This window comes from Vulpes vulpes, chromosome 15 (assembly GCF_048418805.1).
Source record: "Vulpes vulpes isolate BD-2025 chromosome 15, VulVul3, whole genome shotgun sequence".
NCBI lineage: Eukaryota > Metazoa > Chordata > Mammalia > Carnivora > Canidae > Vulpes > Vulpes vulpes.
The window spans coordinates 11976557-11994522 of NC_132794.1; the positions used below are offsets into that span (position 1 = coordinate 11976557).

Consider the following 17966-nt stretch of genomic DNA (forward strand, 5'->3'; position numbering starts at 1 on the left):
GTGTTTTCCAATGTTAATGGTGTAAATACTGACATCATAACCAAGAGAAGCCACTGAGCACAGAGTTGAGCAAAGATATGCAGTAGGACATGATTAGATAGCATTTCTACCTACAGATGCAAGAGGCACAAATAATCTCAAGAACATAAATAATAGTAAAATGCAGTAGAATAATGAAGAAGTGGTAAGTTTTGAGGAATATCTTTTTTATACAATTCGTTTTAAGTTTTTATAATTTAATTTTTAATAATGACTATTTAACAATCAGCTTGCAAAAATCCTGAAAAGTTAACAGTCAGCTCTGGTGAGCCAATGCAAGAGAGCTCCAGTGCCCCACTGACTGGTAGAAAGAGATGCAGAAGGAATGGAGTGAAGACAATGACCTCAGGGTTGTGGAAGATCACTTGCAGTATTTTTTTTTTAAGATTTATTTATTATTTTAGATGGACAGAGTGTGCACATGTCCTTAAGAGGGTGGGGGATGGTGGGCAGAGGAAGAGAATCTCAAGCAGACTCCCTGCTGGGTGTGGAGCCCTCCTCTGGGCTCAATCTCAGGACCCTGAGATCATGACCTGAGCTGAAATCAAGAGTTGGATGTCCAAATGACTAAGTGACACAGGCACCTCCTCTTGCAGTATTGATATGCCTCATTTCCTCATCTTTCAGAGCTACAGGTGGGAATTTTAGGAAATTTGCCCTCCCCTCCCATGCAGTAGCTCACTCTTCAACATCTAGAGTCAGGATCCTAAAAGCCCTTAAGTGGGAGATGGGGGGTGGGCGGATAGTGAGGGATCGAAGGCCTTATGAGAAACACGAGTTCAGGGTTAAAAATCTTCAGTAAACCTATGAAAGGCTCCTGAAAGGAAGGAAGAATAAAAGAATCAAGAAAAGCCATTAATAGCCTTTTACATGTTAAATTAAAAATGGGAGTTGGACAATCAATTTCCATTTCCCAGAGTCCATTAATAACTCCAGGATCTCTTTCTCCAGAATCTACAGAAGGACGTTTATAAATCTGATGGGATTTGTTATAGGAAAAAAAGATGTGAAAACAAAAAGTTGTTTAATGCTGAGCCCTTTTTCTGTTCAAAAGTTTTTTAATTTATTTTTTTATTGGTGTTCAATTTGCCAACATATAGAATAACACCCAATGCTCTGTTCAAATTTTTAATGCATTTTAAATTTAACAGAGTCCATAATCACAAGTCACAACTCAGAATGATACACATGTGTCATCAGGCTACCTGATGTAGCCTACAGGAAAGCACTGAGGGGGAGCTGGCTCTGCAGGAGCACAATGTATCATAAAGCCTCATTCATTTGTTCATTCATTCATTCAAGACACAGAGAGAGAGTCAAAGAGATAGACAAAGGGAGAAGCAGGCTCCCTGCAGGGAGGCTGATGTGGGACTCTATCCCAAAAGCAGGATCACGCCTTAGCCAAAGGCAGACACTCAACAACTGCTAAGCCACCCAGGCATCTCAAGCCTCACCAATTTAAATGATACAGGCACAACACCACACAGGCGAATAAATAAAGCGGTAAGAACAACTCAAAAACAGATGCCCCATTTAAAAGAATCAGCACATGTTAAGAATAATATCACAAATCCATGGGAAAAGAAATTTAATAAATGGTGTGAAGAGGAGAAAAAGGGAAGGAATTTTAATAAATGGTGTGCAGAGGGGTAAAAAGATCAGAAGGATATACACTGGGCCACCTGGGTGGCTCAGCAGTTGAGTGTCTGCCTTTGGCTCAGGGTGTGATCCTAGGTTCCGGGATCCAGTCCACATCAAACTTCCCTCGAGGAGTTTGCTTCTCCCTCTGCGTATGTCTCTGCCTCTCTCTCTGTGTCTCTCATGAATAAATAAATAAAGTCTAAAAAAAAAAAAGTATATACACTAAAATATTAATGGTACTGTGTCTGGGTGATGATATTAAAAGTGATTTTCATTTTCTCCTTCCTGAGTATCTTGATTTTCTAAGCTTCTCTGAATAAACATAGAATCACTTTTGTAATAGGGAAAACCCAATAAGAGCCTTTTTATATAAACAAATGCTAGAACAAGTGCTTAATACCTAAAGCTACAGCCTGACCTCCTAAGCAACATCATAATGTTAAGTTGGGTAATACTAAAATGAAACTGCAAACAACTCTAAAATATGGGAAAGAAAAAGAAAAGGATTAACATTATATTAAACAGAAATAAATAAATTGGTGATTCACATGACACTCAAATAGCCAATAACTGAGTTAAAAATTAGCTCTACTAAAAGAACCAAGACAAATGCAATGGGACACTGATATTTCATCTATTTGACTAGCAAAAAAAAAAAAAAAAAAAAAAAAGCTACTTAATACCAAGTTTTGTCTTACTTGTAGGCAAATAAATATTCTCATATAATTTTGATGGGAGAATAAACTCATACAACCACTTTAAAGTACAATTTAGGAATGTGTCTTAAAGCACAGACAAGCTAGAAGCCAATTCTACTTCTTTATATCTATCTTATGCACCTTGCCCCACAAATATACAGATATCAACTAGTAAAAATTCATCTAGCCATTCACCTAGAAAGATATGTACCTTTAAAAATCACATTATACTTCAATAAAAAGTTTTTTTCAATAAAAAGTTTTAAAAAGAAAATAATAATATAACTGATACTCATGTAATTATCATCCAGAATTGACAAATGTAAATATTTTGTCACAATTACCTAAAAAATGTTTAAATACTTGTTTAAAATTTTTTAAACAAAACATATATAAACAATATTAGTTTTAAAAACTGCAAATACATTATGAATTTTATTTAATAGGCTTGTTGTTGGTAGTAGTACTGGCATGATTATGAAACCATTTGGTGTGTATTATACGATTGTGCAAAAGAGTAAATATGTTGAAGATTTGGGAAACCAGAGTTCTAATAATAGGAAATATGAACTAAAGGGAGGAAAAGCAACAACCTGTGTTTAGAAACAAATTAATCACAAACTCAGGGTTTTTAAGGTATACATTACATAGCTTTATCCACTGAGAGGCCCAAGAAGTAATGACATCTTTGTGGCAAAAAACACATCAATACCTAAATTTTGTTTTCTCAAAACCATTCCCCATTAAAACAAACAAACAAATAACAAAATAGGTCCTTGAAGAAATGGCTGATTCCAGGGGATAGCACAGCAAAAGTATGAGGTAAGTCTGGAATATCTTATTGTGACAGAAATTAAGAAAAGCTCAATAAATTGATGGGAACATATCCAAAAACTACAGAAGCCAGACTAAAGGATTCCACTGGCCATAAGAGGGGCCATCTGAGCATCAATATGATCAATTACAGGAATGGTTTATAGCATATTGATTCGAAAAAGATTCCATGAGTCTGTATTATCACAGTGAGAAGGCACAACATTACCTATTTAGTATTCTTGTTAAAAATGTTAAGTCTGCATCTAATTCGGATCCAAATTAAGGCACATTCTACAAAAATGAAAATGAGGAAAAACTCAGAAAGCTGAACTGGACTCTAAAAATATCAATGTCATTAAAACAAAAAAAAAGTGAGAGAGAGATGGGCTGTTCTAGAACAGTTATGTTCTATGACAACTGAATGTAATACACAATCTTCACTGGATTCTGTATTGGGGAAAAACAACAGCTATAAAAGGCATGAGAAAATCAATACCTCAGCTCAAGCAGAAAATGAATGTCCCAGCTCAAGTAGAGTGTTCTGTTCGGGCCCTCAACAGATTGGATCATGCCCACTCACATTGGTAAAGGAGATCTTATCTCTATGGGAGACATCTTCACAGATATATCCAGAAATAGTGTTTTATCAGCAATCTGGGCATCCCTTAGCCTAGTCAAGTTGACACATAAAATTAACTGTCACAGGGGAAAAAATCCATAGAATAACATCTCAGTTATCCAATGAGGACAAATTGTTTCCCCTTAATGACTGGAAGGGCCTAGTATAATGAAAATGACTGGTCCTCCCAGGAAATGTTTCATATTGGAGGATCAACCTTGGTTTCTGCTGTCAACAGGTTGGGCACTAAATAGATCAGTTTTGGTGAAGGAAGTCCACGTTGTTGAATCCATGCAAAACCTTCATCCTTGACACCATGACTACTTTGTTCCGAAGGCCACTGTAAACTAGTGTAGCTAGAGAAAGAGGTAGACTATATCCATAGAATGAGTCATCTGATCCACCTGATTATTGAGAGCATTCTTTTTGGCGGGGGGACTTTGCATAGACACAAGTATCCCCCTATTTGTGCTTATTTTGAGTCTATTCATATCATTTGTTCTCATATCACTTTGTCTAATTCTAAGTCACTGACCATTCACTCCAGCCTTTCTTACCCTGGCCTCTGCAAGAGAACTAAACCATATAGAAAATGATCTGAATGGCTATTTTCTTAATTCTCTCAAGATGGAACATACTTAGATGCCTACAAGATAAGTTCATTCTAGATGAATAAAAGATAAGCTAATTTAATACTTTAAAAGGATGCCTTAGGGCAAAGAGGCTAATTTTCTTGAGGAACCCCAGCTGAAGAGTGGAAATTATTCCATTGGTGACTTATATAATGAGTCAGAATAAACCTGTTCTTCTAGCCAGCATTTCCCTGGCAAAGCAAGCAGCCAGACGAACTGGGATGATATCCTTTCACAGCTTTCTTCATGTCCACTCCTGACTGGGGCTATACCGCTACAAAGCCCACTTTAGGTGGTGTCAGCACATCATGTAGAACCACATGTAAACTATGTAAACTAGACTTGAATTTTTTCTTCCTTAATCAGTTGGTCTTTGGGAATACCCCAAGAAGCCATAGGTATGCTTCAAAGGACAGGTAGCAATGCATCAAGAGTACAAGACACAAAGCACAGGGAACAGCGTCTTCAAGATCTGTTAGCATCCAATCACATATGTACTACTTCCACCAAATTTTAGAGGACTGTTTTGCATGTCCAGCTTTATATTTTAGTAGATCAGATAACTTTAGTTCATCAGAGCAGCTAGATCAACATGGTCACTTGGTATCCCATGGTTAGGCATTCAAGTGTCTATTTGGGCTAGGGCAAACCAGGAGTAATTTCTCAGAAGGTGATTACTTATTTGCCAACTTAACTAAATTCAACTCCTACTATTCACTTCATTCAATTCAACTGATCCATGTTGGTCACAGGCCTAAGGTCATCCTTATTATGATAATAAAGCCATATGATTTAATTCAATTGTCTAACAAGAGAGTTAAAAAAAAAATGATCCAAGATCAAACAACAAAACAATTGTATACTTAGTGATTACTTACAGGAGATCCTCTAAAGGGCTAGCAAGGTTAGTGAAAAAGGAAATAATATGAGCCTGGGGTGTTTTTGAAGCAGTGATGTTCTGCTAAATGTTTAATACCAGCTCTCCAGGTAAAAGAGATCTGATTTGAGGAATCTGCTGATTTCCATGGAGTAAATATTCCTGCCTCAGCCAGTTTCAAGCTACAATGTGACAGCACTGAGCATGAAGTTGAGAAGAGATTGTATAATCAGCTCTTCTTAAGTCCACATAAGTCAGCTCCTGTACACCACTGAGAGGATGGTACTTCAAGTAGGAGAGTGGGGTCAATTGGTTTGAAGGCTGTTGATAAATTGAATAAGATGAACATAGAAGCATCCTCTGGATTTGTAAGAGGTCAGTCATTGGTGGCCTTAAAAGAGGAGTGTTAGCAAAGTCGTGGAGACAGAAGCCAGACTGGAGAGGTTTGAGGAATGAATGGGAGATGAGGAAGTGCTGGCAGTGAGTAGAGACAAGTGTATGACGTTCAGCTGTGAAGGAGACCAGACAAAAGGAGCTAGAGTGAAATGTCCAAGGAAGTTCTAGGATGGAACTTACTAAAGTAGGTGTGTGTGCTGACAGGGAGCAGAAGACACAGGGGTTAGACAATAGAATGAAGTCCTTAAAGAAAGTGAATACAGTGCATAGTTTGATAGATTAATTTTAGCTAGGAAGAAGGATTATTCTGTTTTGACTGACATGAGTGAAGGCAAACAAGAGTAAGTACAGATGCAAGCAGATTTGTAGATGTGGCCCTTTCTGATGGTTCCATCTTTTCAGTAAAGAGTTATGTAGTCATTAGTTGAGAAGGGATTATATGCTACTCTCATAGTATGGGAGAGGAAACTTACCAAGAACACAGATTAAAAGTCTGGATAAATTTACTGAAATCCCTCATATGCAGAAGTCTCTTTCATCTCCTTTGTCATGGTTTCATTGGGGTAATGGGAGAAAAGACTGATAATAACTTTGCGGTCATTCTCACAGCTTTAAGTCAAACTCTGTCTACCTCTTTAATATCTTTCCTGCTTCTTTTTGTTATTTGCTTGTTAAGACCATTTGGCTCTCCTTATGTCAGTTTTGTGAAATGTGTATTTTGTTACAAAGTACATTTTCTGTAGAATTTCATATGTATTGTTGCTGGGTTCCATATAACATCTCCTTGTAATTAATTTGGCTCTGGTTATATCTAATGTTGTAGGTGGTTTGCGTATTTTGTAATGCTTTTTAAAATCAGGCTTAGGTTTTTCTTTATAATTCCTACGTTTTGGGTGTTATTGTTTTCTCATTTATTGATTATAGTTTTCTCTTTGAATATTCCAATTCTCCACAACCTTTGAATTACTTTGCCAGGGTTTTGTTTTGTGCTTTCCGAGGTTGGGTAATTTATTTCTATCACAATTTCATAATTACAAACAGTTTGAAGTTATACTTCAACTATACCTTTAGATGTGTATCATATACTTTATATGCAACTATCAGCATTTTTATTAATTTTAGAATTTTTAGATAATTTAAAGCATATTTTATTTCTTCTTTCATTCGGAGATTTAGGTGGCTGCTCAATAATTCCCAAGTAGTCAAGGCTTTTTAAGGAATTTACATTCAGAAGGGTTGCTTTTTGAGTTTAGTTTGTCATGTAACTTTCTCTGTGGTTGGAGAGAATGTGCCGTGTAAAATCTCTACCCTGAAGAATTTGTCCAAGTTGTTTTTTTTTTTTAATTGTAGCCAGGTTAATGATGGCTAATTATAAATGTTTCCCAGATGAAACAGATGATTAAGTAGTTTCTGGAGAGTACATGATTCTATCATTTTACCTATACATTTGAGCTCACTGATTATATTATTAAAATCTCATGTACCAAAAAAATAAATAAAAAATAAAATAAAATAAAATCTCATGTACCTTTACATATAACTTGGCTACTACACTTGTCTGACTCAAACAGAAAAACATATTACAACAATGTATTAGAAATGTTTTTAGCATCCATATGAAGTCTGCATTCCATTTAAAACAGAATCAGGAATTTTAGCTACTCAAGAGCAGATACAGAAAGTTCTGCCTCAACTATGGCTAAATTTTTGCTGGTTGAGTATAACAAAGGGAGAGGGGAGAGGAGAGTTAAAATTGTAGCAAAGGGGTGACTATAATCTTGCCCCATGAAATCCAACCTGGAAAAGGAGGGAAACAAAGGCAGGAGGAAGAGAATGGGCAGTGAACAGTAATGAGTAACTGGAGGTGGAGTAAGCAGACGGGAAGGATGGAAGTGAGACAGTTCCTCAAAGATACCCAATAACTCCACCAGTGACTTGGAGAAGGTCTGAGGTGCAGTCATTGTAGCAAGCCAAAGTAGAGTGGTGGATATGATTATTAAAGATAAACAGAGTATAGAACTAACTCCAAGTAGATTATGTACCAGAATGACGAAGTCACTAAGAAGCAATGAATGAAATTCTGGAAGGAAATGCATCAAAAATTAAGTGTTAAGATTATAAGTAATAATTTTCTTTCTTTTGTTCTGCATTACCTGAATTTCTAAATAGGCAGGTAGTACTTTTATAATTAAAGAAAGGTTATGTTTAAAAGTCCACTTAATTGGGGCACCTGGGTAGCATAGTCAGGTAGGCGTCTAACTCCTGGTTTCAGTTTGGGTCATGATCTCAGGGTCTTGAGATCGAGCCCAGTGTTGGTCTCTGCACTCAGCGAGGAGTCTGCTTAGAACTTTCTCTCCTCCACTCCTCTCCACCACTCTCTCTTTCTAAATAAATAAATAAATAAAAAATAAAAGTCCACTTAGTTTTTAAGGAATTGCAAGCTTGCTTTGGTTCTTCTCTATGTAATTGTACTACAAGGTTACTGGGTTTACCTTGCTGCCTTCTAGTAACACTCAATAACACAGAAGAAAGAAACATTGTCTTTTATACCTAGAAGAGATACTTATAACTGTTGTTTTTATTATTTTTTATTTTTTTATTTTTTTAAATTTTTATTTATTTATGATAGTCAGACACACACACACACACACAGAGAGAGAGAGAGAGAGAGAGAGAGAGAGACAGAGACAGAGACAGAGACACAGGCAGAGGGAGAAGCAGGCTCCATGCACCGGGAGCCCAACGTGGGATTCGATCCCGGGTCTCCAGGATTGTGCCCTGGGCCAAAGGCAGGTGCCAAACTGCTGCGCCACCCAGGGATCCCATAACTGTTGTTTTTAATAATGTATTTTCTTTTCATTTTTATCTCAAGTAGGACAGACAGTAATGTATGCATGGTATTGAGCTAACACAAGTGAGTTCTTTCAGAGAGGCTGCATTGCTATTTTTGCTTTTGCATTAGTAGTATATTTCTTAGATGCATTTATAAGGTGTCCACTATGAATGCAATATAAGTATTATATCTGTACTATGATTGCAAATTATACTCTTTCACAGAGCAACACTAGCAATGTAAAAAAATATGGGGGTGCCTGGCTGACTTAGAGGAACATGGGACTCTTGATATTGAGGTGGTGAGTTTGAGCTCCATATTGGTATAGAGATTACTTCAAAAAAAGACAAATGTAAAATACTGAACTAGATAAAATGATTTCAACTGCTCCTCATTTTACATGAAAATTTTTAAGAAACGTTTACTCAAGGAATCATCCTGGAGCTAGTAATCATAATCTTGAAAGAAAATGTTCTGTCTCAATCCTAGAAATTCTTACATATTTACTGATGATGAAGATATTTAAATAGTCATTGGCACATGGGAAGAAATAAATCAAGTTAAAATTTCTATCACTTTATATTTGTGCTTCTTAGGATGCAGTACCCTACTGATTTCTAAATAATATTAACTGCAGTTAGTAATTAATTTTTATGTACTTGTTTGTTACGTCTCTAGCACCTGACTACAGACTACAGGTCTGGAAGGAGAAAATACATATCTGTCTTGTTCATTATTGTTTCCTATTGCCCACAATGCCTAAAACATAGCAGATGCTTAGTAAGTTTTGTTGAATAAGTAGATAATAATAGAATGACCTGGTCTAAACAGCAGTTGTATTTTTCAAATACTGAATAAGCTCAATATTTCCATACGAGGAATTAAAACATTGTTTACTTTTATTATGACACCCTAAATTTGGATGAAAAGAAATTTCACTTGCTTTTTTTGAAGAAACTGTCATTTCAGAAAATTGAGGAAGAGCCATTACAGTTGAATTGCTAAAATATTCTTAAAAGTTGAGTGTCTCTCTACTGAAAATTCTAATGTGGTGGAAAAAAATTTAACTTTTAAAAGCCTGAGTCATTTAAATCTGGATTCCATCAATAATAATGGTTTGATAGAAAAAGATAATTTTACGGAAGTAGATACAATGATTCTATTTCAAAAGAGTTGGAGAAAAAGGATTTAGAAATTGTCTAACATTTTTTTAAAGATGTTATTTATTTATTCATGAGAGACATACAGAGAGAGAGAGGCAGAGACACAGGCAGAGGGAGAAGCAGGCTCCTTGCAGGGAGCCCGATGTGGGACTTGATCCCAGGTCTCCAGGATCACACCTTGGGCTGAAGGCAGCACTAAACCACTGAGCCACCAGGGCTGCCCTAACATTTTTAATAGTATCATTCACATGCTCTGGATGGAGGTACTTGTTCTCTGTACTTGCAATAACTACAGACTTGCAAGATAAAGAGCTTTCCTCACTTTTGCTTGTGACTTAAATGCTAGTATCTATATAGATATCTTAATAAAAGAAAATTAATATCTGCATGGATATCTTAAGAGAAAAAAAAAGAAAGACAAGTCCTCTTTAAATTTCTACAGTAAAGCTGAAGAGATATTAAGCTGCTAAACTTAAAAATTTAAAACCACAATCCCTATCAAAATACTACCAATATTTTTCACAGAGCTAGAACAAACAATTTTAAAATTTGTGTGGAACCAGAAAAGATCCTGAGTAGGCAAAGTAATGTTGAGAAAGCAAAGCAAAGCTGGAAGCATCACAATGCTTCACTTCAAGCTGTATTACAAAGCTGTAATAATCAGGACAGTATGATACTGGCACAAAAACACACAGATAAATGGAACAGAATAGAGAACCCAGAAATGGACCCTCAACTCCAGGGTTAACTAATCTTCAACAAAGCAGGAAGGAATATCCGGTGGAAAAAAGACAGTCTCATCAACAAATGGTGGTGGTAAAACTGGACAGCCACATGCAGAAAAATGAAACTGGCCCCCCTCCTTTTTTTTTTTTTTTGGTACTTATGGGACCAGATCTATTTTCAGGTATATTTCTTTTCTGGACCACTTTTTTTTTTTTGTTTTGTTTTGTTTTGTTTTGTTTTGTTTTGTTTTGTTTTGATCTGGACCACTTTCTTAAACCATACATGAAAATAAATTCAAAATGAATGAAAGACTTAAATGTGAATCCATCAAAATCCTAGAGGAAAATACAGGCAGCAACCTCTTTGACTTTGGCCACAGCAACTTCTTACTGGAAATGTCTCTGGAGAGAAGGAAACAAAAGCAAAAATGGACTACTGGGACTTCATCAAGATAAAAAGCTTCTGCACAGCAAAGAAAACAAAAGCTAAACTAAAAGGCAACCTACAGAATGGGAGAAGATATTTGCAAATGACATAATGGACAATGGGCTAGTATCTAAAATCTATAAAGAACTTGTCAAATTCCATACCCAAAAAACAAAAAATCCAGTCAAGAAATGGGCAGAAGACATGAACAGACATTTCTCCAATGAGGACATCCAGATGGCCAATAGATACATGAAAAAATGCTCAACATCACTCATCATCAGAGAAATACAATCAAAACCACAATGAGATACCATCACACCAGTCAGAATGGCTAAAATTAACAACTCAGAAAACAGGAGATGTTGGTGAGGATGCAGAGAAAGGGGAACCCTCTTACACTGTTGGTGGGAATGCAAACGTGGTACTGCCACTCTGGAAAACAGTATGGAGGTTCCTCAAAAAGCTAAAAATAGAGCTACCCTACAACCCAGCAATTGCACTACTAGGTATTTACCCAAAAGATACAAACATAGTGATTTGAAGGGGCACATGCACCCCAATGTTTATAGCAGCAATGTCCACAATAGCCAAACTATGGAAAGAGCCCAGATGTCTATCATGAGATGAATGGATAAGGAAGGTGTGGTATATATATACAATGGAATACTACTCAGCCATCAGAAAGAATGAAATCTTGCCATTTGCAACGACATGGATCAAGGAACTAGAGGATATTATGCTAAACGAAATAAGTCAAAGACAAGTATCATATGATTTCATTCACGTAGGAATTCCCTATGTGGAATTTAAGAAACAAAACTGATCAACATAGGAGAAGGGAAGGAAGAAATAAAATAAGATGAAAACAGAGAGGGAAGCAAATCATAAGACACTCTACCTCTAGAGTGTCTAGAAACTAATACTATACTATAGTGATAGTAATACTACCTCTGAAACTAATACTACACTATATGTGAACAAACTTGAATTCAAATAAAATCTTGAAAGAAAAAAACCCACAATTTACAAAGTGCACAGATAAAACTAACATTACTATGAATTTAAAAAACTGTTGGTCATTTTGTTAGAATTTGTTAGAATTTTTTGGTCCTAGTGTTGATTCTAACTAATGGAAACAAATATGAGGGCTTTTTTTAAAAAAAATATTTATTTATTTATTCATGAGAGACAGAGAGAGAGAGAGGGAGAGAGAGAGAGGCAGAGACATAGGCAGAGGGAGAAGCAGGCTCTTCACAGGAGCCCAATGCAGAACTCGATCCCAGATCCCGGGATCACAACCTGAGCCAAAGGCAGCCACCCAACCGCTGAGCCACCCAGGTGTCCCAAACGTGAAGTATTTTAAGCAAAAACACACAGTCAAACAAGAAAACATCCCCAATAGCAACACAATGAAAAAGAAATTTACCCTAAGGATTCTGGGGCATCTTAGGGAGCCCACAGACAGCAGTGCAATCCTGCTTCAAGGAGCATTGAGAACCAGGAAAGAAACAAGAACCCCACAGGCTATTTTGCCTTCTGCTTTCTAGCACATCTGCTTCATTCTTTTCTTCTGCTACACAGACTAGTTTTCTCAGCTTTTGAATCGACATGGTAATTTATGGCTTCCCTTGGGCTCTTGAATTCATTGCAATGCCAGCCACAAGCAGGGACTCATGGTCTTAGTTTCAAGTGCAAAATCTGGGACAATCTGATTGGCTCACCTTGGATCAGGTGCCCATGTTCGCCCAGTTAGTGCTATGTAATCAGGCTTCCAGTTCCGAAAGGCCTATGGGGACCTATTACTGCTTTAAGAACTCATCTCCCCAGTAATTTATAACAAATGTATTGCGAACTTTTGAGAATAAGGGGACATAAGCTGTAGAAAATGTAATTTATATCAACATGGGAAGAAATATTTATCAGTATTTAAATAAACAGATAATGTTCAGTACCATTCAGTCAGCAAATATTTATTGCCTATTGTGTGCAGGTGCATTCCAGGGACCATGAAGATAACAGTGAACAAAACATAAAATCTCTTCTCCCATGAAGCTTACACTTTAAGTTGATGCAGAACTGCCTTCAGCAAGGCAAGCTCTAAAGACATTTAAATAATTAAATGATTTTTCCAGAATAGGATTTTTGAATTATAGTCTTAGAAGGAAAAGAGAAAAAATCCTAGATCAGGGATTCCTAAACTATGAGATTTCACCTGCCAAATACAATTTTTAGATAAAATTAAAAATTTAGGAGGATTCATAGCTTTTACTTTTTAATCTGCCAAATAAGAATGCAAAAACAAACACACAATCATATACCATCCTTCCTGTTTCAGACAGAAAGAGATTTTAGTATCTTAACCTGGAAAGAGAAAGACAATCTCAGAATAAATATTTTTTTCCCTAAGAAAGGACATCTGGCTACTCTACACAGATTGTTCTTCCTCTTCTCGTTTGGCAGCTGACTAGGGAAAACTTTTCACAGGTTCATAGACCTACATTTCGTAACCATTGTTCTAGACTATAGAGTCTAATACTGAGTCAGCAAACAAAACAAAACTGGTTTGCCTATTTTATCTGAATTTATGGGTCAATTAATTCGTGCGAAGTCACAATTCAGTGGGGGAAAAAAACAATCAGAATTATTGCCTGGAAAGATGGCTTAAGAAGAACTAACTTCTTGATTCAAACAAAATGACTGATATAACAGTTCTATGTAAGCTGTGTTTGTTTCCCTAGAATACTAAAGACATTCCAATAATAAATGGTGATGACATACTATATGCAATAAAGTTAGTCTGTTTAATACTCAAAGCACAGAAGCATTTTATAAAATCATCAGTTTGCATAATATACAGGCTGACAGGCAACCAAAGCACCTATTCAGTTTCAGGAATTTAATTTCCACAAGATCTATAACCTCTATAAAAGGACCTTTGGCTTGCTTGTGTAGCAAAATAACTTTCAAGTGCTTAACTTTGCCCTTTAATTATCTGAATAGGTAGACTGTCAAAGTTATAAATACATTCATTGTCTATCACTTTCTTGGCTCATGTTAAAATGACAAGTGTCCTCCCCTCTCTCTATATTCAGCCACCATTCTTACGGTGGAAGTTCTTTTTGAAATTTTAAGCCAAGATATTAACATGTTCTGTTCTGGGCCGTATGTTTGTTGCCTCTGCCCTCATCATATTACTGTAAATCTGTCTCTTGGCTCAGGTGTCTGGAGGCCAATCAGCACAATTTGAATCTTCTGTGATGGGAACTGGAGTTCCATTTCACCAATGAAACACTCTATTGGAATCAGAACTTAAATCAGTGCTGAGCAACTAGAATATAAGAACTTGAGAGAAATGAGAGTAGAATGGGAGTTAGATGCTACTAACCTTTCCTATAAACTGGACGAAAATGTTACAGAAGAGGCTCTTAACCTAAATCATCCTTCCAGTTTCTAAAAGTGGGTCCCGGCTGGGCAGTTCTCAAATCCAAAGAAAACCAGAGGGGGGAAAAAGGTAGATATGTATGACATAGAAATTCTTGGTGGGCTTGGAATCTTCTGCTTCAACTTGGAACTTAATTCTTTAAAGAAAACATTTTTTTTAATTTGTGTATGAGAGAGAGAGAGAGGCAGAGACACAGCCAGAGGGAGAAGCAGGCTCCCCGTGGGGAACCCCATGTGGGACTGGATCCCATGACCCCATGTTCACAACCTGAGCCAAAGACAGACACTCAAGGACTAAGCCACCTTTAGTTTTTTTTTTAAAGATATTATTTAATTATTCATGAGAGACACAAGGAGAGAGAGAGGCAGAGACACAGGCAGAGGGAGAAGCAGGCTCCATGCAAGGAGCTCCACGTGGGACTCGATCCCAGGTCTCCAGGATCAGGCCCTGGGCTGAAGGCAGCACTAAATCGCTGAGCCACCCGGGCTGCCCCAAGAACTTAACTTTTTTTTTTTTTTAATTTTTATTTATTTATGATAGTCACAGAGAGAGAGAGAGAGAGGCAGAGACACAGGCAGAGGGAGAAGCAGGCTCCATGCACCGGGAGCCCGATGTGGGATTTGATCCCGGGTCTCCAGGATCGCTCCCCGGGCCAAAGGCAAGCGCCAAACCACTGCGCCACCCAGGGATCCCAGGAACTTAACTTTTAAGCGAAATTTTGACAGGATGGCGTGGGCAAAAGGCGCTCTCACATTTGCTGGTAAGAGTACAAATAGACACAGATTCTATAAAGAGCAACTTATAATTAGCAAAGTTACAAATGCACACATTTGGATCTAGCAAAGTCCAGTTCTAGCTTGTTCTCCAGATGTGACCATTTTTCAAAGATTTTCATTGTGGCACTGATTATTACAGCAAGACGGGAAATAACCTTATGGGGTGGTTTTATAAATTATGGTACCTTCCAACAAGAGATCCGTATGCAGCTAGGTAAAAAAAAAAAAAAAAAAAAAAAAAAAAAAAAAGCCAACCCTTTATGTATGGACACGAACCAAACTCCAATTTATGTTAAACTAAAAACATAGTTTACGTGCTGTGTAAAAAGAGGTAATTCATAAAGATACACTCATTTGCTTTCACGTTCAAAGAGTATCTCAGGAGGATCATGAGAATTTTAACTGAGGCACAACTGGAAAACTTCTGGTGATGGATGTGCTTTTTTTTTCTTTTTTTTTTTTTCACTATAGCAATGCCCTTTGTTACCCTCTCAATTTTGAGATGTGCAAAGGACCTCGCCTAGAGGCGCACAGGTGAAGGAAAAGGCCTCCGTCTGGGGATACCCTGGGCAAGCAGTCCCGGAGCCTGCTGGGGCCTCGTCTGTGACGCAAGGCTGATGTCACAACCATCCCCACTCGTGCAGGTCCATTTCCCTTCCGTTTCTGAAATCAGCTGCGTTTCAGAAATGCTGGAAAATTTGGCATTCCCTCGGAAACACTAAAACACGTTGGCTTTCGGCTTAACGGAGACACGGGCTGCAGCCATCAGGCCCGGTAATGGTTCTCATAGATGAAATCCAAGGCTTCCGCGAGTGCTTTGTGGCTACAAAGCTGTAGGCACTAGAGTCCGTGACAACTACCAGAGAGTTCGGGAGGCCTCTCCCACCTGGAACCTACTTTCTCTCCCCAAACCTGGTCTGTCCTTCTGATTTCCCCCACCTCCTCTCCCCTCCCCTCTCTTCCCACTACTTCCACTCCTCTCCTCCTCCTCCCCTTCTTCCTGTCCTCCTCCCCTCCCCCTCTCCCCTTCTCCTCCTCCCCTTCCCCTCTTGCCCTCCTCTCTCCTCTTCCCCTCCCCCTTGCCCTCCCCTCTCCCCTTCCCCTTTTGCCCTCCCCTTCCCCTCTTGCCCTCCTCTCTCCTCTTCCCTTCCCCTCTTGCCCTCCTCTCTCCTCTTCCCCTCCCCCTTGCCCTCCCCTCTCCCCTTCCCCTCTTGCCCTCCCCTTCCCCTCTTGCCCTCCTCTCTCCTCTTCCCTTCCCCTCTTGCCCTCCTCTCTCCTCTTCCCCTCCCCCTTGCCCTCCCCTCTCCCCTCCCCTTCCCCTCTTGCCCTCCCCCTCTCCCCTCCCCTTCCCCTCTTGCCCTCCTCTCTCCTCTTCCCCTCCCCCTTGCCCTCCCCTCTCCCCTTCCCCTCTTGCCCTCCCCTTCCCCTCTTGCCCTCCTCTCTCCTCTTCCCTTCCCCTCTTGCCCTCCTCTCTCCTCTTCCCCTCCCCCTTGCCCTCCTCTCTCCTCTTCCCTTCCCCTCTTGCCCTCCTCTCTCCTCTTCCCCTCCCCCTTGCCCTCCCCTCTCCCCTCCCCTTCCCCTCTTGCCCTCCCCCTCTCCCCTCCCCTTCCCCTCTTGCCCTCCTCTCTCCTCTTCCCCTCCCCCTTGCCCTCCCCTCTCCCCTCCCCTTCCCCTCTTGCCCTCCCCCTCTCCCCTCCCCTTCCCCTCTTGCCCTCCTCTCTCCTCTTCCCCTACCCCTTGCCCTCCCCTCTCCCCTCCCCTTCCCCTCTTGCCCTCCTCTCTCCTCTTCCCTTCCCCCTTGCCCTCCCCTCCCCTTGCCCTCCCTACTCTCCCTCCTCCCCTCCCCCCTCCCCCCTCTCCGTCCCGTCCTCCTTCCCCCCCTTCCCCTCCTCCTCCTCCTCCCCTCCTTCCCCTCCTCCTCCTCCCCTCCCTCCCCTTCCCTTCCTCCTCCTCCTCCCCCTCCATCGGCCCCTCCCCGCGCTTGGCGGGAGCTTTCCTCGCGTGACCACTCTGCGTAAGTGCGGAAGACGCACTGCAGCAGCGGGGGCCGCGGGAAGACCGAGCTTACCCCGTCCTCTCGTCTCTATGATCCTCTTTGTGACCCGTCGGACGGCGCCGAGTCCCAGTTCCGCGCCCGCAGTCCTCCACGCCGGCAGAGGACACTGCGGCCAGCTGGCGTTCTCGCGAGAGGCGCGGTGGGGCTCTCCTCGGAGGGAGCGCGCCCGCGCATGCGCGCTCGGAGGTGCGCGGTAGACGGCAGGCGAGACCGGACCCGGCTGGGGCCCGGGGTGCGCGCGTGCGCCGTCGCGAGCTCGCCGCCGCCGGGGCCGCCGAGTGGGAGCGGGCGTGAGGCCGCCGTGCGAGCCGCGGGGATGTTCCGAAAGGCCCGGCGAGTGAACGTGCGCAAGCGGAATGACTCGGAGGAGGAGGAGCGAGAGCGCGATGAGGAGCAGGAGCCGCCGCCGTTGCTCCCGCCGCCGGGCGCGGGCGCGGGCGCGGGCGAGGACCCGGGCTCCGGCGGCGGCGACCGGGCCCCTGGGGGGGAGTCGCTGCAGGGCCCGGGGCTGCCGCCGCCTTCCGCGCTGACCCCGGGCTCGGGGGCCGAGGCCGGGGGCTGCTTCCCGGGCGGCGCGGAGCCTGGCAACGGGCTGAAGCCGCGCAAGAGGCCGCGGGAGAACAAAGAGGTGCCGCGGGCCAGCCTGCTGAGCTTCCAGGACGAGGAGGAAGGTGAGCGCCGCGCTGGGGCCCCCGGAGCCCAGACCCCTGCCCTGGGCCGCCTGCCCTGGGCGCCCCGCCGGGCCTCCCCGCGTTCCCCCGACGCCCGGCCCTCGCGCCCGACCCGCCGCACATCTCTCCCCGCCTCCGGCCTTCTGCTCCCG

At 41.1% G+C, this 17966-nt stretch overlaps 1 protein-coding gene and 1 long non-coding RNA gene across 3 annotated transcripts in view; one reads left to right on the forward strand and one right to left on the reverse strand.

Annotated features, from left to right (window-relative positions):
• LOC140595796 (uncharacterized) overlaps window positions 1-17254 on the reverse strand; it is a 59034-nt gene extending 41780 nt beyond the window's left edge. For both annotated transcript variants that reach the window (XR_011997673.1, XR_011997672.1), the window contains exon 1: window positions 17156-17254. This is a non-coding gene — a long non-coding RNA (uncharacterized lncRNA). The remainder of the gene's footprint in view (window positions 1-17155) is intronic.
• A 105-nt stretch (window positions 17255-17359) lies between these two features.
• Window positions 17360-17966, forward strand: part of PAXBP1 (PAX3 and PAX7 binding protein 1) — a 33833-nt gene continuing 33226 nt past the window's right edge. Inside the window, exon 1 of the mRNA XM_025985189.2 lies at window positions 17360-17814. Within this exon, the coding sequence (XP_025840974.2) occupies window positions 17460-17814 (355 nt within the window). The 5' untranslated portion in view covers window positions 17360-17459. The remainder of the gene's footprint in view (window positions 17815-17966) is intronic.